This window comes from Eleginops maclovinus, chromosome 23 (assembly GCF_036324505.1).
Source record: "Eleginops maclovinus isolate JMC-PN-2008 ecotype Puerto Natales chromosome 23, JC_Emac_rtc_rv5, whole genome shotgun sequence".
NCBI lineage: Eukaryota > Metazoa > Chordata > Actinopteri > Perciformes > Eleginopidae > Eleginops > Eleginops maclovinus.
The window spans coordinates 11,254,477-11,281,687 of record NC_086371.1 but is presented as its reverse complement, the minus strand read 5'-3'; the positions used below and the strand labels follow the sequence as shown (position 1 = coordinate 11,281,687).

At 43.4% G+C, this 27,211-nt stretch overlaps 2 protein-coding genes across 2 annotated transcripts; both read right to left on the bottom strand.

The window, feature by feature from the left end:
- Positions 1 to 244: 244 nt before the first annotated feature.
- On the bottom strand, positions 245 to 11,111 carry kcnk4a (potassium channel, subfamily K, member 4a). The gene is made up of 8 exons (XM_063877325.1): positions 10,604 to 11,111; positions 7,647 to 7,820; positions 6,194 to 6,479; positions 5,679 to 5,796; positions 5,126 to 5,286; positions 4,454 to 4,640; positions 4,226 to 4,362; positions 245 to 3,794 (listed from the first exon to the last, which is right to left on the bottom strand). The coding sequence occupies exons 3-8, from the start codon at positions 6,380 to 6,382 to the stop codon at positions 2,691 to 2,693; spliced, it is 1,896 nt and encodes a 631-aa protein (XP_063733395.1). The 5' UTR covers positions 6,383 to 6,479; positions 7,647 to 7,820; positions 10,604 to 11,111; the 3' UTR covers positions 245 to 2,690.
- Positions 11,112 to 16,180: 5,069 nt separating this feature from the next.
- On the bottom strand, positions 16,181 to 25,363 carry si:dkeyp-115e12.6 (centromere protein F). Its single transcript, XM_063875752.1, has 8 exons — positions 25,183 to 25,363; positions 23,251 to 23,447; positions 22,529 to 22,654; positions 22,224 to 22,352; positions 20,554 to 20,676; positions 19,715 to 19,850; positions 17,475 to 18,922; positions 16,181 to 16,689 (listed from the first exon to the last, which is right to left on the bottom strand). Exons 2-8 carry the CDS (start codon positions 23,353 to 23,355, stop codon positions 16,414 to 16,416), a joined length of 2,343 nt encoding a protein of 780 aa, XP_063731822.1. The 5' UTR covers positions 23,356 to 23,447; positions 25,183 to 25,363; the 3' UTR covers positions 16,181 to 16,413.
- Between the last annotated feature and the right edge of the window lie 1,848 nt (positions 25,364 to 27,211).

The following is a 27,211-nucleotide window of genomic DNA, read 5'->3' as shown; positions in this document are numbered from 1 at the left end:
GTTGTAAGTAGGACGCTGATGGTTGGGGCACAATCGCATTAATTGAAGCCCAAATAGATGGCAATCATTCCTGTGTAGTGGGTGTATTTAACCAAAAAGTCACTTCACAAAGATGAATAAAATAATAAATAAACACAAATGCATCTGTACAGAAGAGCTCTGTTAGAGTTAAGGTCAAATATTAGAGCTCAACAACCAACCTCGGGGTGAGCAAAGAGCAAATCACGCATCATGTGAAGGCAGCTTTAGAAGTCTGGTAATCATCACTTTAATGTGTAACCTTAAGACATTATGAGGCATCTAACAAGGTTCAAGTGAGGACAAACAGTACAGTAGGGTACACAAGTTTAAAAACCTGCACAGTTTTTCATGTTGCAGAGGGGGTAAAGATAACAGTATCAGATAAAGAAAAAGTGGTCACAAGCAGAACCAACAGTGTGTAGGATTTATAGATCAAAATATAAGTAAGTCATATTTATAACTACATTTTAATGTATGTTTAATTAACTGGAACTGAGAATGGTTGCGTTTTTCTTTAGCTCAGATCTAGTCCTTCATTGCAATGTCCCTGCAGCCTTACCAATGGATGCTACTTCACCCAACACCCTGGATCTTTCATAACACTTGACATTATAGTTAAAAAACAAGCTTAACAAAAGTAACCTTACTTGGCTAAAAGCCCTCTGATGTAGGGCGAGCAAACAAAGATGTTAATACAGTAGTGGACAGTCACCCTTTTTAACCATTAAAACATTGAAGAGCATCATGAACCACATCTTTTGTCCCGAAAACAATTGGGTAGCTTTAAAGTGACCGTTCACCCCAAAAACGATACACATTTGTTTCCACTAACATGTAAAGCGATCTGTTTATCTGGATCCAGAGGGTTGGAGATATCGGTCGAAGAGATGTCTGCCTTCTCATGAATATAATGGAACTAGATGGCACTGGGTTGTGATGCTCAAAGCTGCATAAAAACTCAAACACAGAAAATATGCCCCAGTTATTCAAGAGCTACTGATCTGGTTGGGGGCTCTTTCTTGTCGGATCTAAAAACTAATCCCGCCAAAGGGTAAGCATGAGCTTCTCGTACATGGCTAGATGCACGCTTTTACTCGGTGATGTTTGGCAGATGTAGTTTGGTGGGGGAAAAAATATTCCTATATGAAACTGCTACGATCACCTCAAGTGCCATGTCATTTTATTTTATTTGAAAAGTGGCCACAATTTCTGCCCTGGATATCTCAAACATTTAGATTTTTTTGCAAACAGCCCCTTTAAATCTTGAATCATGTTTTCATTGGTCTTGTTTGACAGCATCACACAGAGGACTGACACTTGGCTGAGGGCGAGTGACAGCCCTGCGGTGCTATGATGATAATGTACTGTTGTTGTGGTTCAGGTTCTCCACACACTGCAGGGTTTTCCCCCAGGAATGTTTTAGTGGTGGTAGCCCACCCCGATCCTGGCTCATATTGTAAAATTATCAATTTTGTTTGTAGATGAGGTCGTAAACAAGTATGTAAATGGTTGTGTAAAAAAAGATTTCTGCTCTCTTTTCCCTTTTAAAGTTATGTTTGGTAAAAGGTTGATCATTTTTTTATGATCACTTTTAAAACTGTGTACTGATCTTGAAGCCATTAGCCACTAGTGGTTTGCAACACAAAGCCAACTTACTGTAAATCAGAAAGTTAATGCTGAATATGTCTGCTGGGAACCATTTCAGCGCAGTGCCTTAAAGACGGATAATTATGTCTAATGATGTGACTCATAATGCCTTTAAACCACTGAAACTGGTGACCAACTGTTTACACAATAGGTGTGGTTAGTTCCTAAAAGGAAACATGATTCCCTCGTCTGAAAGGCTTCTTTATCCAAAGTTAATTTAAGAAATATGAAGTAGCAACCTTGCAATGTCAAACCGGTCCACTCTCTTTAGCCAACACTTAAATATCTCAACTATTTCTGGATGAATTGCTGTTCAATTTTGTTCAGGCATTCATGTTGATTAGTCCTACTGATTTCAAGGATTTCCTGAGTCTTCCTCTAGCACCACCAAGAGGTTGACATTTGTTGAAATTCATACCTTTATGTCCCCTTAAGAATTAATTAAAAAGCCTGTCTCAAAAGCCGCACTGTGATGTATTTCTATTATTGCCACGCTGCCCGTAAACTTTATCATAACTTAGTGGGACTCGCTCGATCTATTAATGCATTTTCATGGTCATTGAGTGCATGTGGCAGAATAGAGCTCACATACGTTGGAACAAATAGCTACAGTAGGATGAAAATCCCCTCATCAAAGACACAGAGCCACGCACATAATTGTACACTCTTGAAAATCGCTTGAAAATCTGAAGCAAAGATCAGTAAAATAAGCAGTCATTCAGTCTGGATTATAATATATTAATAGATCCTTAAATCGAAGCAGGGAAACAGCCCCCATGAAGGTTTTCTCATCAAATGTCCATCAAACTTTGTCGTATCACAGAGTAACAAAGCAAAACATGTGGGTTGACTTAGTTAAGCTCAAAAATATCCTGAACATCAGCTACATTCACGATGGTGAGACTAACATGTGTTTATGTACTATTTGTTTTAAGTGATCAGAGTGTCAAGTGTGAAGTTAAATCACCAATGTTTATCACGTCTCTCATGTCTTGATTTTGGCCCCATGTGTATGGAGGCTGTCAGAGAGTCGGAGCTGATCCTCCCTGGTTCTCTGACAGAGGCCCGTCTGAAAGAGAGGAGTCTGGGGGGGGTGTAGGGGGATTTGACGGTGGCTGCATGTCACCGCTGGGCCTCCTGACCTGTGTGGGGCTCGACCGATGTGACAGCTGCCTCCTCATACTCCTCCTCTTGGGCTTTCGATGGCGTCTCCTCTTCTCCTCCCTTCCTCCCGGCTGAGCTCGGTCGCTCAGAGTGTCCGAGGACTCGTCGATGTATGCCAGGTTTTCTCCAAAGAAATCTAGCAGCTGGCAGCTGGGAGCAGAGGCAGCGTGGAGGGGAGGGGAGGGGAGGTGGATAGGATTGCGAGAAGGGGGAAAAGAAGTATGAAGAGGGGTGAAGCGTGTGCCCAGTACAGGACCAGGTGCATGTTTGGGGCTCTTGCTGACCACTGATACATATCTCTCTGCTGGAATCAGTTTGTGTTTCTCTTGTGCTTTGTCCATGTCTGCGGCTCTCGATACGCCCTCCTCCATCGTGCTGGCTGTGAGGCAGGGCTGCAGCTTGTGGAGTGCCAAAAAGGACGATGAGGCAGAGGAGACGTCTGACCTGGAGTCAAACGGAGACTCTGATCCAGAGAAGGATCCCCCTTGCATGGCTACACATGCTGAGTCGAGTTCTAAGGTGGATCGGGCAACAGGGACGGAGAAAGAGCGGGCCAGCAGGTGAGGAAATGACCTGCCTTCCACCTGCAGGCCCATAGCGGGGTCAACCCTCAAAACAGGCCCCACTCTCTGGACTGTTCCCACTCCAGCTGCACTGACCCTATGCCTGGACTTGGCCACCAGCGCCCTTTCTAGAGAGGAATGGGCGTCCAGCCGGCTCAAGGAGCTGGAGAGGGCGGCCCAGTGGTTCGGCAGGTGTCCGTTCTCAGATCCTCCGCGGGACAAGTATCCCAGCGCGCCCTCTGCCCCCCTACGGATCCGGCGACGCTCACTGCGTTTCCATCGCCGGCGCTGCAGGAGGAAAGGGTCGTTGAACTCCAGAGGGTTTGGGATGCGGAAGTCCATGGACATGTTCTGGATGTTCTGGGTCCAATCAGTAGCGTGGGCCCTCAACTCCTCCATCTGAGAGAAAGAGAGAAAAGATTAACCTCTAAACCAGGTTAAAGTGATAGTTCAGATTTTTTTAAAGGTAGGGTTGTATGAGAACTTATCCTCATTAGATGAAAGTGGGCAAACCCTCAGATTAGTGAATCAGTCTCAGAAGTGAAGCATTGTACTGCTTTTGTAGGGTGGAAGCGAAACATATTTTAGCCACCTAAAATAATAAATATCCCTTTAAGTGTTGGATATATTTAGAATATATTCACTGCTTTACCATCAGACATCCCTTTCTGACAGATACACTTAAAGTGAAATTGTGCAGTACAGTGCTTTTCTTCTGTGCCGTAACTCCTGCCTTATGAATAAGTATCTCACACAATTGAGTTATTGCTTTAAGTGCAGCTCTTCCTCTCTTGTTGTACAGTCCAGGATGTCCCGCACATATCTCTCACCTCAGCGCGGGTCCTCTTAGACAGCACTCTCAGCCAGTTGCCTATCATTGTGAGGATGGAGGCAAAATATGCAAGACCAAACACGATCCATAACCAGACCAGAGGCTTGAAGAACCAGCCGCCGTCACGACCACCACCTGGACACAGAGAAAGTCGTTAATAAGCACAGATTATTGCGCTGAAACACATGAGGTTGTGTGTATGTAGTTGTGTATTGTGTGTCAGTACCTGGAACGTAGTCTCCAAAGCCAACGGTGGTGAGAGTTATGACCACAAAGTAAAGCGACTCCAGAAATGACCATTCCTCCACTTTCTGAAATACGACTGTTGGCACGGCGAGGAATATCAGACAACCAATCAGGATGGAGAGAACGGCTGAGATCACACGCACGGTGGTCGGCCTGACCTTACGCTTCTGAGGAGAAGACAAAAGCAAATACATAGAGGATAGAGGAATAGAGGAAACTAATTCGTACTTAAGACTGTAAAGATAGGTTTAATTAAACAAGTCTACAAGCAGTTAGAGGTAGAAGTTAGTATTATTATATCAGGCTTTTACTTTAGACCCTAAAAAATATTTGTTTTTCTTACTTCCCACCAGATCGAGTCATTTTCTCCTATCTGAAATACATGATATTATCTTGGTTTCCACTAGAGACATGTCTCCTGTATTATGTGCTTAAATGATGCGCAAAGGATAAACAGCCAGGCAGACTTAAGGCCACTCTTAAATTACTCCGGGAAGGTTCATATCCCAGCAGGAGGTTCTGGGTTGGTTCTTCACTAGAACATCCAACAGCACTCAGGTCTTCACTACTATACACAAATAGAGGTCTGGGCCTCATGGGGTTTGTAAATCCAACTGAGGTTTTGTTCCCAGAGAGGACAGACCATTCTCACCAGGAAGAGAGTCTCAACCTTGGCCACAGCTCTGCGCAGCACTGTGCCCATGTGGTCGCCCACTCCAGCGAGCAGAATGCCAAACATCGGGATGCCCACCAGAGCGTAGCACACGCAAAACAGCTGGCCGTACCACGTCCGAGGAGACAGGTTCCCAAAACCTGAAAGAAAATAAAAGCACAAACTCATGGAGATTAGTTCTGTCACATTTGTATAGCTGAACATCCAGGCTGCAGTCTAATAGAAATCCATGTGAGACCAGAATATATTGAAAAAAATATATCTAATATTCACATTAGCACTTTGATTAAATAAATTACACAAAGAGTCAGTGTAGTGCTCTTAATGTGTCACAGGGTTTTGGTTGTGAAGAGGATGTAGGATCACACGTGTTCAGAGTCAAACTAAAATATTTTAGATATTACAAAAGCTCCCTTTGAAATCTTTGTTCTTCTATTAATACTTTTCTACGACATATCAGCATGTAATCTTCACTTAAAAGAGCATATTGTATGCAAGTCACTTCAAAGCGCAGCCTGCAGGCCCCTCCTACCTATGGTGGTGATGATGGTACCACAGAAGAAGAAGGCAGAGGCCAGGTCCCAGCGGCTGGTAAAGTTGGCAGGCAGGTTGTTCACATCCAGACCGGCCTCCACCGCAGACACCACTCCCTGCGGGGAGGGGGGGAGGTAAGAATCGGAGATAGAAAACGCTACATTTCCCAGGCGTGTAACACTTGGGCCCCACTAGGGAAATGTTGTGATTTTTATGGAGGAACAAAGTGAAAACAACATCAGGGTTGTCACAAATGGGAAGTTACTGGCCTTCAAAGGGTTATTGTATGGAGTATTTTGAAACTCCAAAGAAAATATATAATCAGGATCTTCAGGCCTTCTGCAGTTCTAAGAAGTTTCTTTTTCCAAAGATATCTAAACATATTTTCAGACATCTATCAGCGAAGATAAAAAAAACATATACAGATAAGAGCTGAAACAGAAAACCAATAGAAAACTGTATTTCTGATTTACAAAGTCAGTGTGATTAAATAACAAATGTGTCCAATGTTACCTTCACCAGCTCGTGGAAGTCCAGCTCTTTGACGCAGGAGTTATTATCAAGGAAGGCGTTCTTGGTATCAAGCAGTTTTTGGAACGCAGAACTCTCCTCTGGGAACTCCAAGGTGCCAAAAACAAGGGCTCCCATCACCAGGTACAGCATGACCCCCGTCAGCAGGGCCAAGAGGGTGGTACACCGCATTTTCTCCCCGTCGACCCCCCCAGCCCCTCCAGGGTTAAAGGGTCAGAGCTCGGGGGCCGGGATCTGGTCGGGTTAGTCAGGATACACTGGTGCACAGCTGGGCATAAACAGGAAGTTCCTTCTTCAGAGAGGTACCGTAAGTGTGAGCACGGAAATGTGTAAGCAAGCAACGCAAGTGTTCTTGGAAGGCTGACAGACATTTACAACCTTTATTTATACATCTGTGCGTCAAACCAAACAGACGGTCACTGACAGGAAGAGTCAGAGCTGACAAGAGGTGTAAAATAAGTCTTAGAGTGGTTACATGAACACTGATACTGGTGTTAAAGGATAACTCCAGCAATTCAGTTTTCTACTTCTTTATTACAATTTATAGGTTTAAAAAGGGATAAAACCAAAGGTAAAACTGAAGTAGCAAGGAATCTGGACTGCCTGGTCCTTTGTTTGGTTTAGGCACCAAAAACATTGAATCCTATTTCACATAGTGCAGCTTCATATTGTTTCATTTTGTAAAGTTGTAATAAAGACTTGGACACTTTCTGAACGATCAAGCTTGGTGCCTACATTACCCATAATGCAACACCATGGCCAACAGTTGAGCCACAGATTCAGTTTGGTTCTACTACTAGCGGCTTCCCTCCCACAGATAATGATTTATCCCCATAATTACATTGTTAAATTGTCTTAAAATAAAAAGTATTTTAATCCTCATTATTTTAAGATCATCCCTGTAATTACACAACCTGTAGAAGTGTCTACAATGATACAAACACAACGACGGCAACAGTTTCTTAACTCTGTTCTTAGTAGTCTACACCCTATCAGAGATATTCCATTATTATAGTTATGGATATTTCAAAGACACATAGACTGCTGTTTTCACAGGAAGTAGTAAACCTCATAACAAGTAAACTTATCTTTTTGTGTAAAATCAGTTGAAGGCCTCTTTTGATCGGCAGGTAAACATATCCAAAAAAAGTCTTCTGTTTGCCGTGTCCAACTGTGTGAGGTTATCTTGATGTGTGCCGATAATCGACCCAAAAACAAACCATATCAAAGAACACAGATATGAAGAGACATGCTCATATCACAAACTAAGAGACTGGCAAAAGAAGGGCAGCTGGTTGAGAAGTAAGGGCAGCGTGACCTCATTCAAATGCAGCAATATTGTAATATTGAAAGGACCTATTCTTCATGCTCTCTGTGGTTCCTTTCAAGATGGATAGGGAATGTTTTATTACTAGGGAGGATAATAAAAAAGTACCTTATTACACTGACGCTAGGAGCTCATCCCATGTTAAAGCTGCAGAAATCAGGTGACGGGGAAATCTTTGAATCCTCTTTTCACTGAGTCTCTGCTCTGCTTTCTCTCTGGTCCCCCTGGGTCTTCAATGTTGAGGAGCGAAGGACTGTGGGTCCAATTTCTTCTCCTTTAAGACTAATAAGCAGAACAAAATACAGAAACAAACCAGCAAAACCCACAAATGTTAAAGTTTCAACATAGATTACAGCATTGAGGAACAGAACCGCTTTAAGTTGGCACATTTCCCTGTTTCTCTGTCTGGTAGAGCAGGGAATGAGTGGCATCAAATAAGTGTTCACATTGGAGAGACTTTGTCATAATAACCAGGAGGGACTGACGCACTGCAGGCCGGCCTGCCAGTGGGCTCACAAACGATTACACTCTGCCAAAGCTCAAACATACATCTCAACATTAATCGAAAACATGGTTATCGCTTATCTTCATTTGGCCTCTAATGTTTTCTTTGAACTGCGTTTACCTTTAACACAAGCACACAAGCAGGGGCTAGGGGATCATTGCTCTGGGTCAGTCTCCACATGGACCTTGACAATGTTCTGACATTTCCCAGAGTCTGGCGGACTGTTAGCATTCTGCACTAATGGACTGTTGGCTTAGGTTTGTAAGGACCTTCTCACTCTCTGGCCCTGGCTAAAACACTGACAGATATTATTACTTATCTCTGTCTAAACCTCCGCTGGCATATTTTGATATTTTACTAAGATATTGAGTGAGGAGGGCTTAGAAAGAGCAGGACTGTGGCTGATAGGCAGTGATCTAATCTTAAATTAAACAGTGGAGGCAGGTGGGGAAATAAACCATGAGGTGAGCTGTTTGAGAAGAAACACAAGGCTGGGAGATGTTCCTTTTTTCTGTTCTGAGGTCTAAAATGAACTTAAGGCAGGTGTGTAAGACAAATGTAAGCAAACGGAGATGAACTACAGAAACAAAATAAATAAAAACATTTGCAAACATTCCTTTTTGGCTTCTAGATTGTCAGTGTTTAGAGGACGAGATACCCTGAGCCCTCTTGAACAACTCAAATATGTGTTTGCTTGGTAGTGTGCACTAGAAAGCTGTCTTCACATTCATCTGCTGAACATGGAACTCTGTCTGTGCTCACAGTACGAGTTCATCACGTGTACTTAGAAGCTGAATTTGTTAAATCACAACTATTTTGAGTTAATTGTGGTACAGTATGCAACTTATAGTGTGATGTGGACTTTAAAAACCTTTGTGCACCAAGGATACATTTAACAGTGAAGCAAGAGACATCTTTTAAATCCCCCCTAAAGTGAGAAAATGTAATTCTGGTGATGCATTTTCTAAATCTCATTTAAACTTTGCTGTCTCTTGTGTTTATGATTTAGGAACAGATACGAAAGGACAACCAGGTCAATCTTCATGTTCCTTTAAACAAATGCTTGTTTGTTGTTGTACTACTTATTTAAGCCACAAAAGGCCAAGTCCACCATTAACCAACGTTCTGTATAAAACTAAAAGTTGAGAGTGCATTGAGAATTTAAATCTCCCCTGAAAGAAATCGCAATGCTTTTAGATGGGGGTCAACACAGGGTAGTGGTGCACTTCACCACACATACAAAAACCTCCCCTGACAAAACTTTTTTTTTTTCCAAACTTAGATTATCTTGGCAAATGCTCAAAATCACATTTTAAATTAGATAAAGATATTCTTTAAAAAAAGATTAGCTTTCAGGGATGACAGACCAATTAACACCCAGAGAGCATTATGTAAGATTTTTAAAAGGATTGTCACCTTCCAAAATATGACTTGTCCTATTTTATAAGAAGTGCTCAACATAGTGTATTTATACACTTCTATTTGCATAGTTAATATAAATTAGACAAGTTACTTTATTGTAACACTGCTCTGCAGAAAAGAGAGGTTCAACAATATAACATTTAAAGTATTTTTAAAACAACAAATAAAGCTAATTCCTTATGTCGCGTGAAAGATTAACAACGTTTTAGGTCATTTCTATATGTGGTGATTTTCAAATATGTAGTCATTTTGTGACAAATGAGTGTTATCACTTCCTGTTAATCAGGCTTTTATTTAAGGTCATGAGAAAATAGTTTTCCTTCTCTGTTATGGTACAGTATTTACTGACTTTATACAGATTAAACAAGAAGAAGCCTGTTACTGTCGTCAGCTGTCTGATTTTGTCCCACGCTTTTAGCTGCGTTCATAAACCTCCAGAGATGAATATGACCGTCTGTGGGTGAGGATATGATATCCACTAAAGAATTTACAATTCTGGGGGGAAATAAAGCCCCTTTAGATGTATCTGCCTCTTTTCTAGTGAATCAACACTGACGTCAGAGAGATCACAGGTTACAACTTTTGGTTCTCTGGTTTCATGCTCTGGGACAAGAATGATCTGCAAAAATAATGATAGGACTGTGTGGGCTACAGAAATCACATACAGCAAGATAAACTAGCAGACATTTTTCCCTGAGGCTATAAAACCAAAAAAGAGTTTCTCATATCAAACACTTATCAAATGCAGCAGCAGAGGCCACACAACTGAGAATACAGTCTGAAGCTTAGTTTCTTTCTAAACGCTGCACTAATTACTGTGCTGTCAGAAGTGTCAGAGTGAAAGACTTTATATTGGCAGGACTGTTAGAGCAAGGGATTGATCATCTCCTTTTAGACAGTGTGACAGTCTACTACAGATACTTGGTATCCTATAATTAAAAACGGAAAAGTTATTTAGGCAGAAACATGCAAACTGGAACTAAAACCTAGCAGCATTTAAGAGCAAAACTAAACAGTCTGCTTTAAAAGCAGACTATGTTTAGTGACAATAAAACTAAATAATTAGCATCTTCTCGAATTTACCAGTGTAACAACTCTCGGTAACCCCCCAAAAAATAATTATTTTTGCATGTCTTACCCTTAGTTTGGAGAAATGCTGCTATCCAAATTCTTTTCAATGCAGCATGTACTGTTGTCTCACAATTCAGCGCTCAGCGAGGACCTCTCTGCGAGTGTGTGTTGTGAAAGTACATGTGTGCATTTCTCCTTGGAAGGTGTTTCCCCATACTCGTGACCCTACATCACTCTGACAGAGGAGAGCAGACTGTAGGAGGAGGAGGACGAGGAGGAGGAGAAGAAAGGGACGAGGCATGTGAAGTCCATTACAGTGCTGCGAGTGTGATTAATCGCGTCACTGCAGAGGAAGAGCAGAGGGCCTCGGAGTTTCCTGAGCTGGACGTGGGGGGGCTTGGCTCTCTAAATCCTCGTCTTTCCATCCTGTCTTTTTGGGAAGTCAAATTAGACACTTGTTTCTTCAAAGTCAGAGTTATGATCCACACAATTTTTCTTGCTCTTAAGGAGGAATCGCATCATGAATTATAACAAACTCTAAAGGTTGGAGAGACTCTTCCATCGCCTCTTTCATTCTCTGATCAAAGCCTGCTCCTTTAACGCTCTCCGCACCTTCAACAACGTGCTCATGACCGAGAGGCAAAGGGAGAGGATTTCGGTAATTGCGGAAATACTTATGTGATTTAACCAAGATATTCCACTTAAACACTTTGAGGCTCTCCTCATTGGACCATGGCACTCATTTAGACTAAATGTCTAACAGCAGTAAAAAAAAAAAAGGCCTAACGCCGGTCACGACTTCTCAGACACAAAGGCGCTCATAGAAATCCAAAAGAGAGACACAAGTTAAATAAAGACAGAGCCTTTTATTTGAGCTGCAAACACAACACAGATACATTCACATGAAGTGTCCAAAACAAGGCAACAAATACACAGCCAGGTCCAGACCACCTCACTGCCAAAAGACTACAGATCCCAGAGATGTTAAGGCAGCTCTAAGAGAATGTATGTGTGTGTGTGTGTGTGTGTGTGTGTGTACGTACATGGCAAATAAATAGTGATGGCATGGAGTCAGGACAGTCCACACGTTTCTGATTAGGTCAACAAACCAAGGCCAGGAGGAAAAGATTCTACCTCAAAAAAAAAAAAATCACTCCACACTTTCAACACAAATATATCACAAAAAAAAAAACATCGGCTGAACAATCTCAGCAGGTTTCAAAGGATAAGTTCATATGTTTTTCAATCCATCTTAAAAAAAAACTTGCTCACCAATGTGTGTGTCCTTAAAGACCCAGAAAGAATTCATTTGTAACAAAACCCGGTCTTACTTCTGAAGCTAATGGAAACATCAAGCAGGTATCTTCCAAAGTTATCTCTTGCATTTGAAAATACTTATTGTGTTACTATTCCTCCATCAAAAGCAAGTAGACATTGTTTGATAGCTGTGCTAACCCTAACCCTAACCCTGGATAAACACTGTGAAGTCCTCTGTCCCTTCAGCGTGGAGGCTAAGCTAGAGAAAAGAGAGTACAGTAATGTCAGCATACAGGTGGGACACTGAGCTTTAAGGCAGACTTGAAAAAGGCTGAAAAAGAATTTTCTTCCGATGATGACAGTACATTTCTGTAGCCAAAATATGTGCATATCTTGCAGCCTTGGACAGGAAAAAATTTGAACGCATCCTCTAACGTACTGCTCACAGCTAGCAAAGCGGTGAGATTCCCTGTCGTAATACAAACTGTACATCTGCTCCAAACGTATCTACAACATCTACAGTGTATCTCCATGTGGGATACTGTCATCTAAGGCAAAGTATCAAATGTGCAAGAAGCTAAATCTATCAATATCACATCTCATCACTCAAATAAATTATATAAGCTATCTGAAACTGTCTTTATGCATTGCTAATAAAGTAAAGCTTTGAATGATTTTTTTTGGGATGATTCAACCCGAGTGCTCGTTAGTGTAAGACAGAGAAGGAGAGCAGCAGGAGCGGAGCGGGAGCGCAGTGTGTATCACCATACATGGAGCGGAAACACAGGTTACACTGAGTCATAGACATGTGCTCACCCCCCTCTCTCTCCTACACACACACACACACACACACACACACACACAAACACACACATCAGGAAGAGGACACACATGTCCATATTCACATCTGATGTCTCTCACACACTCACTATTCTTTCACACACTTTTTGTAAACACCGGCCTTCTACTAAAACACATTCACGTGTCCATAAATAAGCCACCTCGAGGATAAAAAAAGAACGGGGGAAATATAATCACATTTTCACAACAGGCCTCTCTTGGCTTTTCCCTTTTTGGAAAATAAGTCGCACTTATCTTGACAAGCACTTGTTTAGGAAAAGCAGGAAGCAGGCACTGTTTCATTCAACACGGCTAGACCCATAGTGGAGACTAAAAACCAAGACAGTCCCTTTGGAAAAGTGGTTGTAAACTTCAAATAAACATCACTGAATCTCTGCACAGAAATATACAGGTAGTGACAGCATGGTGATGGGGGTCCAAGTCTCCACACAGCTACTGGAGGATGAGCTGTGATCATCAGGATATGAACCTCTGATCGCTGCCACACACACACACACACACACACACACACACACACACACACACACACACACACACACACACACACACACACACACACACACACACACACACACACACACACACACACACACACACACACACACACACACACACACACACACACACACACACACACACACACACACACACACACACACACACACACACACACACACACACACACACACACACACACACACACACACACACACAGCTTGCTGGTGACGGGAGTGGCGCTGTCGTCCAGCGCTGAGGTTCATCTTCACCTGGTCTGTAGGTAACGGTACACACAGGATTAAGTTTTAGGCTTAATGGGAGTCAAAATCTTAACTAAACCAAATAATAATAATAGTCAAACAATATTTGTACGTATATATTAATAACCTTCTTTGACTTTATCCAAGCAGAACTGAGGTACACCCACACACACACACACACCCCTTGCTTTGACTCTTTGATTGCACAGGGGGAAAATGTCCTTGCACACACTTGAATCCCCTCTGCATTTTGTTTTAAGCACGCTTGTGATAAAGTTGTGGTCGGGAAAGAACTTTTTTTCATTGAAATGAATTCTATATCTACTGTTAATAAATAAAAACAAAAGTGAAAATGATTGAATGATCAATAAGCCACGTTATGGCACTTTGAGAAATGTTGTGACGATGGTAAACATGGGAACAAAAGGTTGCCAATAAAGTTCATTTGTTTGGCGCTGCACCAGAAACTGGTTGGGGAAGTCAGAAACAACAGAGAACTAGAATAATGACTAAAACCTACTCAATACAACACTGGTTTCCCCACGTCTCTGGAGGTTACCTCTAGCTGGGTTTAGTCCGTCTCCTCCTCTTGTTTCGGGTCTCTCTGAGGGGCAGGGACCACAGAGGTCCCTAACAAACCTCTTCTCACAATGTAGGGACACGAAGGACCGCTGGGGATGTCAGCGAAACCTGCAGGACGGGAAGAAGGGCCGACAGGTGGATAAATAAGAGGATTAGAAGTGGATGAGGAACAGAGTGTGGAAGAACAGAACTCGAGAGGAAGTACAGAGAGCAGGATCTTCTGTTCAGTCACAACCCAGACTCAGATGCTTGGAGACTGACCCCCTAAACACTCCTGACAGGCGGGCTGTTTATACCCAGCATTAAATGCAGGCTCTGCAGTACACACTAAAAAAGTTCTTATGTGTGTGTGTGTGTGTGTGTGTGTGTGTGTGTGTGTGTGTGTGTGTGTGTGTGTGTGTGTGTGTGTGTGGGGTGTGTGTTTCTTTACACACCAACTTCCAGCTACTACCTTTCATGACGACTTCCGGCAGTCCGTAGGGTTCATACTCGGTGTCATCGAAGGCGGCCGACAGCTGCGTCCTGTTGCGACGGATTCTCTCAGCCAGACGGGCCGGGTCAGACGGGATGGGGAAGGAACCCGAAAACAACACCTTGAGTCCTAGCTCTGCTGCCTCGGACTGTTGGACAGGAGAGACAGGAGGGGATTCTACCAATTCTTCTTCTTCTTCTGCCTCCTCTTGCTCGGTCTGTGTGTGTGCAGAGTGGAGTTCAGCGGCAAGTGGAGCACTGCGAGGGTTCTCCTCTGTTTGACTGCTGACACTTTTCATCTCCGTCCGGACACATCTGCCTGAGGGATCGCTGGCTGCTGTGAGAACATCTGGTCTGGCCTCAGGAGGACTTCCTGTGGAACACTCCGATGACTTGGTCTGCTTTGGCCCTGAGACTCTGTGGGACTCTTTGGTGGCGTGTGGTTGACCTGTTCTCTCAGAGATCATTTGGATAAGTTCAGTACCTCTCCTCTCTTTGTGCGGTGCTGGAGACGTGTTGGACTGAGACAGGATGTTGGTCTGCTGGTTTTCTTTTTCAGACTCCTGAATCAAAAAGAAACAAAACTATTTAAGGCCTGAGCCATACAAAGACGCAATAAACAAAACAAACTAAAGCATGTTTGGGATTTTCCCCAGTAAAGACTGAACTGAACTGAGGACAGCAGGAGTTTGTTGGTGAGTAATCATTAAAAGAAAATCACCTGGTCAATGGCGGCCGTGTCCTGATTGTTTTCAAGAAGGTCTGCCGTCTTTTTGGAGGGATGGAGACTCTTTGGTTCAGGGAAGTTGCCGTGCTGAAGTCTTTTGGTAAAACAACAACAAATGAAATCAAAGTATGAACAAAAGAGGCCTTAATACACACACATACACACACCTGCAGGACACCCTGAAGATGAGCAGTGTGTTACCTGGAGAACAACATGCGGCCCTGCAGTCTGTTGGAGGAGCAGGACAGGAGCAACTCATCCTCTCTGATGACTGTCACATAACCGGGGCTCTGCTGGAGTCCCGGGGGAGGCGCCTGGCTCGGGGTCAGCTCAGCAGCCAGCTGCTGGTCGGACTGGGACTGTCTGACAGCAGGAATCTGTTCTGGGGTCTCAGGCTGGGAGTCTGTGTCAGGAAGGGTCTGCCCAAACATTGGGGCTGATTTGGAGGCCAGTCTCCACATAACCAGCTCCTCGGACTGCTGCTGGGTCTCCGCAGAGAGAGACCGTAGCCTCATCTGCAGCTCCTCCGCCTGGACGGGAGGGGAAGCACAGGACAGACTCAACCAAAGAGAAGTCACTTTGGAAAACAGAAACACGTAATTAAAGTCAAAGCTTCCAGTGTAATGTAGAAACTGGGAGAATAACGTCTAAAAGTCCATATTTTTCTGAATAAACTGTTGTAATTATGCTACTCAAGTATCGATTATATTTCATTCACTTCAGTTATTTTTGTCCCAGCGCTTCCACTGGATTTGTTTTGTGTCCGTCACTACCTGTTGATGAAGTCGGTCGATCTGAAGCTGGGACTCTGCCTCCAGCTCCTCCTCAGCCTTTGAAGTGCTCCCATCGTCCCTTTCTAAATCTCCACCTTCATCTCCCCTCCCGCTAACATCCTGCAGCCGTGCGTCAGAGCTGATGTCATCCGGCACACTAGGTGACCTCTGTTCCTCCGAGCGGCACGGAACAGCGTTTCCTGTGCTCTGGCTTTGTTTAACTTCTTGGTTTTCACTGTCAGTGAGTACTGCTGGGGCCCTGGCGTCTGAGATGCTCACTCCTCCTCCTCTTTGTTCCAGCTGCTGATTCTCCAATCGGAGTGAGAGCAGTTCTGCATCCACACCTGCTGCTCCTCCACCTTGAGTTTCACCCGTCACACAAGCAGAGTCTTGGTTAGTCTGAGTCACAATCTCTAGTTGCTCTGCGTCTTCAGCTGAGTGTGCAAGCTCAGTGACCACACACTCCTGTTTCCTGCTGTGACTGAGGCCCTGGGATCTCCACAGACCTCTCATCTCGTGCCTCTTTTGGTTCTCCACGCTCCACCTCTCTTTTCTTTTCCTCAGTGTCGGCCTTGAGCACATCCAGCTCTTGCTTGTGGCACTGCAGTTCCTTTCCCTGGCTGAGGAGGGCGCTCTCCTTCTCCTGCAGCTCAGCTAACAGCCCAGAGATGTGCTGGCTCTGCTTCTCAAAGGCTGTGGTGAGTTGCTTCGTCTGACGTGTCACCTGAGAAGAGTATCATACAAGCAGGGCAGACGAAAGGAGAACATTTGATTAGAGAACAGGAAACAGCCGCTAAAGCCAGAGTTTGACTGTTTTAAAAACAGCTACCCAGCACAAACTCAAAAGGATAACAAAAGAATACTAAAGTGTTACTTTCGAGTCTCTCTAGAATGGTTACTTTTTTTAATGATCTTTTATTATGAAAAATAGCAGTTTTACATTTGATTTACATAGTTACATAATACATATAATTAATAAAGCAATACCCTTTGAGAACAGAATTATTTTAGATTACACAAAAACATAAAAACATTAAACCACCTACGCCAAAACCTAATTTTGAAAACCAATAAACATGAAAAACATACAAAAATCAAAGAAATTAAATAAATCTCATGAGAAAATGTATTCTCATAATGAAAGAATGGTTACTACAATAGAAAGTGCACGCTATTATTTTATTGACTTCTGTGTGTAACCTCACTGGGTTTAAGCTCAACAACACCTAGTAGATAACTAGTAGTAGTTAGTTCTTTCATAAAACAGCTACAGACAGATGTGAATTCATTCAAAAACCTTCTTTAATATCACTACGTCATTTCTTCAATTAAAATCCAAGTATCAGTCAATAAATGATGTGTGTAGATCAGTTTGATTGAGTCTACTGAAGACTTAGAAGTGTTGTGATTAAGTTAATAACACAGTTTTCTTCCTATCGTGTCCATATGAATTGTTTTTCCTTGGCTGGAGTAAATACTAAGTAGTAAATATGATGTGTGATGTCATACCTGGCTCTGCAGGGCCTCCAGTTTCACCTGGCACTGATTTGCTCGTTCCGTCTCCTTTGCATTCTGCACCTGCAGGCGCTTTACCTCTTTAGCGAAATCTGAGGAACTGGTCTCAACCTGCTGGAGATCTGAGGGAAAAGACCCTCTCAGATAGTTTAGCTGGTGGTCTTCCAGGTCAGATGCAGCGTGCCCGTCCTCTGACAGAGGTGAGTGTTCGGGATCTATCAGGCTTTGCTCCCCCTGGATCCTGAGGTCCGCTGGGGCCTGAGACGCCAGCGTGTTGCGCTGGTTGGTGGACTGGCAGAGGAGGAGGTGCCGCTCTGGGGAGGGGAGGAGCTTGTTATCGCAGAGAACAATGTTGGAGTTCAGCTCATCGCCATGGAGAGTCAGGTAAGTCAGCGGGCTGTAGGCAACTGAGAGCGTGTCCTCTCCCAGTGAGTCTTCTTCTCTGCTGAGCTTCAGTTCCTCCAACTCAGCTTTAAGTCGTTCTAGATTCCTGCTTAGCTCCTCTCTCCCATCCATGTCCGTCTCCGTCGCTCGCCCCCTTTCATATTCCTCTCTTTTTCTCTCTTCTCGTTCTAAAGCCAGCTGGGCTTTAACCTCCGCTAACTGCTTCTTAAGCTGGATATTAAGTTCTATCATTTCGCTCTCCCGGTCTTCTAGAGCTTGGTTTTTCCCCTCCTCCTGTTCCTTCATTTCATTTTCCTCTCTCCCTTTCATCTCCGTCTCCAAAGCAGACATGGCCTTCCTCACCCTCTCTGTCTCCTCCTTCTCACTGTCCAGCTGAGCCCTCCACTGCTTGTCCTGCTCGTCCTTCTCTGCTGCATGGCTGGCCAGTTTGCGGCTGAGCTGTTTCAGTCGGGTCCTGGCTTCTGTCTCCGCCCGTCTTTGAGCTTCCAGATCTTCAAGTCGCTTTTGCAGTTCTTCCTGAGAGTCCCGTAGCTCTGCACGCAGCGTGGCATTCTCCCTCTTGAGGTCTTCAGAGGCCTTGAGCGAAAAAGTCTTTTCAGCAGAACCGCATTGATCCACATCCATGGATTTGTTAGTGGGCGTATCAGCCACAAAGTGGGAGGAACTAGAGAGGGCTTGATCACATGTGGAGCGCTTGTGTGTCCCAGCGCTGTCACTCTCCATCGCTTCATTTCTGCTGTTGTTATTCTGCTCCTCGCTGCTGTTTCTTCGGTGTCCTCCCCTGTGAATAGACTCAGAGTCAGGGGAGAGACGGTCAGCGATGTGTTCTGCATCGATGCCTTCGCCTGGCTCTCTGTCGGGTGGGTAAGATGCTGCGATCTCGGCCCTTCTCTTTTCTAAATCCAGGTCCTTTCCCCTCTTCTGCTCCGAAAAGGTGGCAGCGCTGGGCTTCTTAATGTGAGTTGATGGGCCAGAGTGTAGAGAGTGAGAGGGATGAGGAGAGAAACTCTGTCCAACAGGTTGGACAGCTTTTTCCTCTGGAGTTAAAAGGATACAGACAATAAAGCAGGTTAAATTAAATAACAGCAAACAACACATTAAATAAGAAATAACAGGCAAAGAAAAGTTGGATTTTTAATGAGCATGTGTGCATTGATAGAGAACTTATTTTGTTTTGGTTCTTTTAAGTGGATGGCGTTTCATTAATCAGCAGGGGGCAGCACTGAGACTTCCGTATTTGTGGAGACTTTACACGACAGGTGCATTTCACAAAACATAACCAACAATATCAACACTCATTAGGACCCTTGACCCTAGTCCCTGACTTCAGGAAAAACTGCAGAGGACAAAAACTGAGATAAGAAAATATTAAGAAACATTTTCGAACCTTAAAGCCGTTAACCAACATCAGTCCTGAATCTGTTTACATAATGCAGCTGTTGTTTTCGAGTAGAAGAAACTCAAAAATAATAGAAAATACTTTGGATTTTAATTCACTTAAAAAAACATGGAAAATGATCAATTCTGGTGGAAATGTACAAATAAAAACAATATGAAGTGAGTGCTTTAGATTGGAAGTCTGATAAGAAAATACATGATTTATGCTGTGATGGTCGTGGGATCCAAGTTTGTGGACATTTTGTCCTTAAGGGTCTGAGTCTGTATTCTGGTTACACGGTTAATAAGAGCTTATTATAGAAGCTGAAGTTAAACCTTAAACATTTGAATAATACAATCTAACAGATCAAAATGATAACGCTAATGCAGAAGTTATTTAACTGATAACTTTTAGGGATAAGTCTCCCCCCCACCAACAGCTCACTCCTCACCCTGCAGCTCTTTGAGGAGACGAAGGGCGTCGGCTTGCTCCTCTGCCAGCTTCCTCCCCTCCTCCTCCAGAGCGCGCTCCCTCTTCCTGCTCTGCTCCAGGCTCACGGCCACACCCTCGGCCTCCCGCAGCGCTTCCTAATGAAGGGGAAACGCAAATAAGGTGGGTGGAATCCAGGGAAAGGTTCAGACTGAATGCAATGCTCAGTTCTCAGTCAAACCTTTATAATACATAACAACATAACCTGTTTCCAGATGTAATTGAAAAGTATTTGTCTGTTGACATTAAACCCTAACATCAGCATCTACACAGCAAGTCTACCAGACGCATGTCCAGCATAAGACCTGGTGATCAGATTAAAACTGAGCCACTGATCAGTAGATAAAAAGAGTGTATACATCTGTGGAAAATGTCATTTACATTTTTGCACTTGGTATGTTGCTAATTTGCAGACTTCCAGAGAAGGAACAAAATCATTTGTATAATCTATTAAATAACAGCTTCAGATAAACACAGTTTCAACATAGCAACAAACCACAGGTAAACAAGCCACAAATAACAGCAGCATTAAAGCTGATGAGCACGTCATGAACTTAATAACCTCTGCATTTACTTATTATTTTTCATTTGTCATGAAAATCTTACACTGGCATATGGCACATTCAAATGTTGTTTAAAAATGTATGGACCTCTTTATATGCCCACAGCTCAGCTTATGAATTATTAAATGAAGTGAAACACTGACTCACTAGTGTGCGTGTCTTTGTGTGTGTGTGTGTGTGTGTGTGTGTGTGTGTGTGTGTGTGTGTGTGTGTGTGTGTGTGTGTGTGTGTGTGTTACCGTCAGCTTGGCTTGTGTCTGTGCCTCTTTCTTCTGGCTCTCCTGCAGCTGTCCCTCCGTCCACTTTAGTTTGGCTTTCAGAGTGTCCAACTCTTTGTCCAGCGCCTGCTTCTGCAGAGACAGCTGGGAGAGGACACAACGACTCAGTATCTGACTGAAACAGGGAACAGGATTTGAGGTAAAAAGGCAGAAGAAAAATAGATGATAGATCGGAGGTAGAACAACAAAGAATAAATAAATAAATGAGTGTCTGCTGCTGTGGGCGCAGGACCAGTGAAGGGGCGGGAGGCAGGCGGACAATCAGTGATCAATAATGAGTGTAAGCTTCTACCTCTCTGGGGAAGGGAAGAAGACTTCCCCAGCAGATCGGCTTCCCACCAGTGCTCATAGACAATTCTCATGTCATAGTTCACGTGGCCGGTGTTAAAAGGGAATGTTTTTGTAGAGCGCAGGTCATCCAATTTCAGGAATCACACTGCATTCAAAGTAAGTGTTTACAGTATCAGTTCATTGTTAAAGTTCTCATGCAAAAAAAACACTATTATAAAACAAGAAACTCAATTAATCAGAGAGTTAGTTGCAGTCAGCAATCATCTAGGAAATTAAGGTTTTTTGTGCAGTTTTTCTGGGGTAAAATTAATGCAAATGTTCCTGCAGCACACAATGCTATAAGGCCATGTTGTTTGACACTTATTTAAATTAGCCCACTTCAGTATTCACCTTCCATAAGTTAAACTGCATGCGTGTGCAGCACAAATTCCAAAAAGAGCAGTTGAGTGTGACTTTCGACACAATCTGTGTTTACTGTAGCCTTGCTGGATTTTATCAAGATAACATCTGTGTGGCTTGTGAAAGCGCCTACAGTCAGGGTTCAGTGGACACTGAGGGTTGAATGAATGCTCATTGTTAAGACGTTTGACACCACGTCTGAAAGCACGTGTTATTGTTCTGTTGATAACAAATAAATACCACAGCATTCCTTCACTTCAATAAAAGCCAAATAAAAAGAAGAATACAACACCACGTCTCCAAGCACAAACACACGCCTCCATCTCTACGGTCATGCCTCAACACACCTTCCCACAGATCTGCCTTCCCACTCTTCCCGCAGCCACACCTTCACACCCGCCTTACTATGGACTTCTTTACTGTTTCTCACACACAAGTTCAGTGTTTGTTTCACGCTCGCATCATCAAAGCATTCTGCACCCTCAAACGTAGTCCCACGGTCATTACCTTCACGGCTCAACCTTTCCACTGGGGAGAAACCGAGAGGAGAGGAGGACGAGGCGGAGAGGACAGCGGGTGGGGGGGTAAAAGAAACAAGACACACAGAGGGCAAGAAAAAGTGAAACAGAGTGAGAGAAAAACAACACGGGCAAGGAGCAAGTGTGGGAGAAGAAGCAAGAAGAGTTTATTGAACTTTAGCTTCAAAAATACAAGGAGACAGAGAGGGAGGGAGGAGAAGGGGGAGGGAGAGAGAAAGCAGGAAAGGAGAAGAGGAAACGGCTGAAAAAACAGCACATCTATCAACCAAAATCAAATCAATTTGGGTCCACAGCTGAGATACAGATCTGAATTAAAACACTTGAACATTTATTTGTAAGAAAACAAAAAAAAGCATAACCTTGTTTGCCTTGTTGTTGTTGTTTTTGTTCCCATGTGTGTACCTTGTCGGCCTGGGCCTGCAGGGCGTTGTGCAGCGTCCTGGCCTGCTGGAGCTCCTGGTTGAGCTTATTCACCTCCTGCTGATGCTGCTTCTCCAGACACTGCCTCTCCTTCTGAAGCTCTGTCAAGTCCTGGAGGCAAAACACACAAACACAAACAAATCTAAGCAACCAGTCTGCTTTCAGAGTGGAATGGAACAAAAAGCAAACTGGACACCAAGCTGAAACTCCCTCTTGCTGCCTTAAGATCTTAGATTTTCTTCCTCTTAATCTTCAATTTCGGCATATCAGTCATGCATGCGTCTCACCCTCTGATGTTGTTTGTCCAGCTCCTTGGCGCGTTGTTGGTGTTGCAGTCGGCTGCTCTCTGTGTTTTGCCTCTGACACTTCAGCTCCTCTTGTAGATGCTTCAGTCTCTGCTCAGCTCCTGATGCCTGCCACGCCCAAGCACACGCACGCACACACACACACACACACTTATTTTTAAATATTGATCATTTTCTTTCTGCCATCCTGGGCTTGGAGTGTGAACCCTGCTGAAGATTAGAATAACTTGTAAATAGACAGATTTGTGGGCATGTTTGTGTCATTGTGCATCACTTCTCACACCAGGTTGTATCAACTTGCTTTCATGTGATGCGTTTTAACAATTTGGTTATATTGGTTTTAGTACTTCGTTTTCATCTTGTGATACTGACACTCTCTCATGAGGAAAGCACTAACTCTTTTAGAGCTCAGCACAATTACTCTCTACAAACAAGACCATAGGAGAACTGGCTCACAGTCTCCTTGGCATTGTTTGGGTGAAGGTTAGATTTCAAAATATAATCAGCTGGATTGTTAAAGAGCACAGACAAGAACAAGATAAATGTTTTCCTGCTCAACCATTTCAAAGTGCCTGAAAACAACCGAGTGTGTAACAAATAGAATATTCCCAACAGGACAAAGAGAAATGTTTCGATGAGGCCAGCCCCCATTTAGTGGAAACAACATTGGGACTTGTAGTAGTGGTGACAGTGGCTGTTCTTACCCTTTCACTCTCCTGAGCCATGCGCGTGTGTGCCAGGCTGAGCTCGTTGCGAGCTTTCTGAACGCTGGCGTCCTTGGCAGCGAGCTCCTTCTTGCTTTGCATCATTTCGTTCTGAATAGACTTTAACGCCTCGGCCTTCCCACACAGCTCCGCCTGCAGAGCAGACACACGACTCTGCGCTTCTGACAGAGATGCGGCTGTATGGACGAGACACACACACAGACATTTTGATTAATAGGCTCACCTGAACACCTTTTAAATACACCACTAAGACACGTTCCTGTTTTATACACTGGAATTAACGCCTGCTAACCATGTCCTTCCAAAATGGCAGAAATTCATACTTTTATGCTATTAGACATGTGATGGGAAACTATCCTAATAACTACACAAATGACTGCGTTATGTCCAAAAATATGTCCAGGTATTTTACCAGTTCACAATGACCTTCAAACGTTTTCCACCAAAATGTGATTAGTTTATTATCAGAAAGAAAACGTGGATATCCTGCAATGACCCCCAACAGACTATCACACAGGCCAGGTCCCCACTAATGGGGTCAATCCATAGAGAGCAGCTCACTGACATCTGTGTGATACTTCCACAAGCCATGATGTCAGGCTGCTGATTTTCAAAGCCAGGGACAAATCAATGTCTGTCCAACATTGTCCTCTACATGTTTCCTTTAATAAACAAAGCTGTATTTTTGACCTGAAGAGCCTCTACAGAACGACTATAGGAATAACTTTGGTGATTAACTAAATAATATGATAAAAAAACATAGCAGCATTAACACTACACCCCCCCCCCCCCTCCCATTATTCCAAAAGCTAAAAGAAGCATTTATTGTTTCACATTGAACAGTCCTCTTCCTGCTCTGAACAAACACAGTGGAGCTGAGGGAGAGACCAGTGCTATACCATAATTAGGACGTGTACTCCGAGCCGCTGCACATCATAAAGCTGGGAGCAAACAGAGAGGCTCCGGCTGTGATTTCAACACCAACCTGTTATGTAACGAGTGATGAGGTTAGGCAAAGTGCGTGAGATTCAGAACCATCACACTGCTTCATGAACGCTGATTTTGAGGTATTCCTGTTAAAGCTAAATACTAAATCAGATTGCATGTCATGACTTGGTATCGAAGGTTCGGTTCCCGTGACAACCCTTCTCTCCACACACTCAATCGTCTTTACCCAATTTAAAGTTAAAATCCTTTCTATGCTGGGATTCTGATATTTTAAATGCCAATAATAGCAAACAGATTAAAGCTATAAAGCTTTATTTTAAATTGGAATTCTAATTGCCGATTTTTGTTTCCAAACCCAGTGTAAACCAGGCGGCAGATAAAGAGGAGGCCACACTAATACAGTATTGTTCTAATTTAAAAATTACATTTAAGGGATAGCTGCGGAGGATTTTGTCAGTCTTTTGTGATGCTTGTTATGTTTCGCTCAATCCTTTTCTGTTGGTTTTAATATTCTGAAAACCTATGCGACAAAAACAAAGGGTACTCTCCAGCTTGCCCCCCAGAAGGGGAGGTACGCACTAACAAAACAAACAAAGAGGGTTTAATAAAAGAAGATTTACTTAACTAATCAATTACTTAGAATTGAGGATTTCATGCAAGGATTAAAAATGTTAGAGTGATTACATCCCATAGCTTTATTAGAAAACCTTAATAGTGCGTTTCCATGTAAAAAAGAAGTGTGTTCAAAGGATTGTTTTGGGGATCGTCTCAGGGTTAATCTGGTAAAAGCAGAACTTCTGTTTGAGTCCCTGCTGGGAGCCAGGGCTGCTGAGTGCAGTTATCCAGATAACTTCATTAATCCTGCATTAGGAGACCGGCTGCCGGGCGAGCTGTACACTTATCTTTACAAACTGCCCAGAGCCCAGTGCCACTTCACCATGGTGACCATTTGACATCACTCACCGCCTGGCTCCGTCTGTGGTCCGTCTCTTTCCCACAAGCCCTCTGCTCCGACTGACTGACGACATCAGCGCAGGGCGTCTGGGGAGAGCTGGGGGACGGTCTCCTGGCTGCTGGCCTGGAGTCATCCCGTTCCCACGGAAACACAGCCAGTGGAGTGGAGAAGGTGTCCGATTGGTCGGAAGGGTGGCGGTGGGGTGTGCTCTTGTGTGGTTGTCGTGGCAACGAGGCTGTGCCGACTTCGGGGAACTGGAGCCGCTGCAGTAGGGAAGAGAGGGAGGAGGGTGAGGGACAGGATGTCAAACTAGAGAGAACATTTTAGCAGAATTTACAAACAACAGGGCTCCAGGGTCTTACTAAAAACTAAACAGCATTTAAGTAGAGTATGACTTCCTGAGACTCTGTTAAGCCCCACCACATATTTGTGACTACAAACATAGGAAAATCCACAGAGAAAAGAGAGAGAAAGAGAGAGAAAAGCCACAACTCAGGTGTGAAGAGTAGCCTAAAGGTGAAATGCTATTTTTAGCTGTCAACAAATGCAGTACATATTTTTAGATTTTAGCAGAGAAAACTAGGAACAACTTGTCTTACATCAGTACTGAGTAACACTCAACTACTGCACCACATCCAAAGCTGTAGTAAATCTTCCAAAAAAACAAAAGCAGCACAGCTGTTAGGAAATAACTGAGCTTCATTAACTATTTACAATAAAGAGGAACACAAAAAGATGTGGCTGTCTGAGTCAGTGTCTGCTTTTAAATTTCTTCTAAAAGTATATTGGCATCAGAAAACATAGACTGATTCTGTTAGAGTTTCCAGTTTAATTTTTCCCCTTCATGCATGTCATCATGTATTTTGGTATTTGATTTCATTATTTTCATTTTATTTCACTTTCTACTTTGTCTGATAAGTACTTTATAAAAGTTTTTTTTTAAATTATTGATCATTTATTTTATTATTCATCATTATTATTTTTGAATTTTATAAAAGGTAAATGTCTTCAGTCAAAACAGACGAACAAACTAACAGCATAAAGTTTGGATGGAGGATACATGCTTGGTTGGGGTCTTTAAATGGAATTGATTGAAAACACTATGCATGGCTCAGCAGGAAAATGTGATGGTACTTACTCGGATGTGAAGCGCTCGGCTCTGTCCTTCATCTTTGTGCCCCGTCTTCTCCTCCTTTCTGCTCCCTACAGGGCAAAAACAAAGCATAATGAATGGATTGGTAGCTAAAGCAAATAGTAAAGCTGAACAGAAACAGCAGAACTGAAGAACCAGAGTGGTTACTGACAAGAGAAGAAAGAGTAACAGTCCTCCGAGAGTGAAGGGTTGTGAAAGGACATGAGCTGAGGGAGTTTATTTATAAACATGCTCACATGGGAGTCTTTTGTTTTTCTTGTTTCATTTTCCACACTTTCTGTTAATGAAAAGGGAGAATAAACACAGGAGTCATAAAGTGACTGTACCGTTGTTTTCCCAAGGCGAGGTGGTGTTCCAGCAGGGTGTAGAAAACAGGGTGGTGTCCGCTAGTCTGCTGCTGTTCTGCAGCTTCTCCAGCTCTGCCTCCAGCCTGTCAGAGAGAGAGGGGGATGAAGAAGAAACAGATGGAAAAAGTTTAGTGAGTTCGAAGGATCCAAAATATCATGAAGAAAGATGGCCTGATGAAATGGATAAAGGATTGGTCTTCTATCTGACACGATTAGCTCCAAAAGAATGATTACACTTTCAGGACATCAAATAAATCTAACAAACTAATAATTAGGAAAAAAAACACAACGGCACATGTTCCCTAACCTTTTGACCTCCTGGGTGAGTTTGTTGTTGAGTGTGCGAGCGGCGTCTACCTGGCCCTCCAGAGAGCATACTTGGGCCTGCTTGGACTGAAGGTCCTGTGTGAGGCGCTCACTGCTGCTCACTGCGGCCTTCGCCTCCTTTCTGACACTCTGGAGCTCTCTCTGCATACAGAGCAGCTCCCCGCGCACCTCCTCATGCTTGTTAGGGGAGAGGAAGAGAAGGCGGATAAG

Bases quoted from the DNA above. Each gene is read 5' to 3' on its own strand.
- kcnk4a (XM_063877325.1), bottom strand. From the start codon at position 6,382: ATGCGGTGTACCACCCTCTTGGCCCTGCTGACGGGGGTCATGCTGTAC. The intron at 4,641-5,125 runs GTGAGAATGGTC...TCTTCTCCTCAG, and splicing joins AGGTTGAGACTCTCTTCCTG to AAGCGTAAGGTCAGGCCGAC. The intron at 3,795-4,225 runs GTGAGAGATATG...TCTTTCTCTCAG, and splicing joins CTAAGAGGACCCGCGCTGAG to ATGGAGGAGTTGAGGGCCCA.
- si:dkeyp-115e12.6 (XM_063875752.1), bottom strand. From the start codon at position 23,355: ATGATGCAAAGCAAGAAGGAGCTCGCTGCCAAGGACGCCAGCGTTCAG. The intron at 22,655-23,250 runs GTAAGAACAGCC...TGGGCGTGGCAG, and splicing joins TGGCTCAGGAGAGTGAAAGG to GCATCAGGAGCTGAGCAGAG. The intron at 20,677-22,223 runs GTACACACATGG...GTCCTCTCCCAG, and splicing joins TGCAGGCCCAGGCCGACAAG to CTGTCTCTGCAGAAGCAGGC.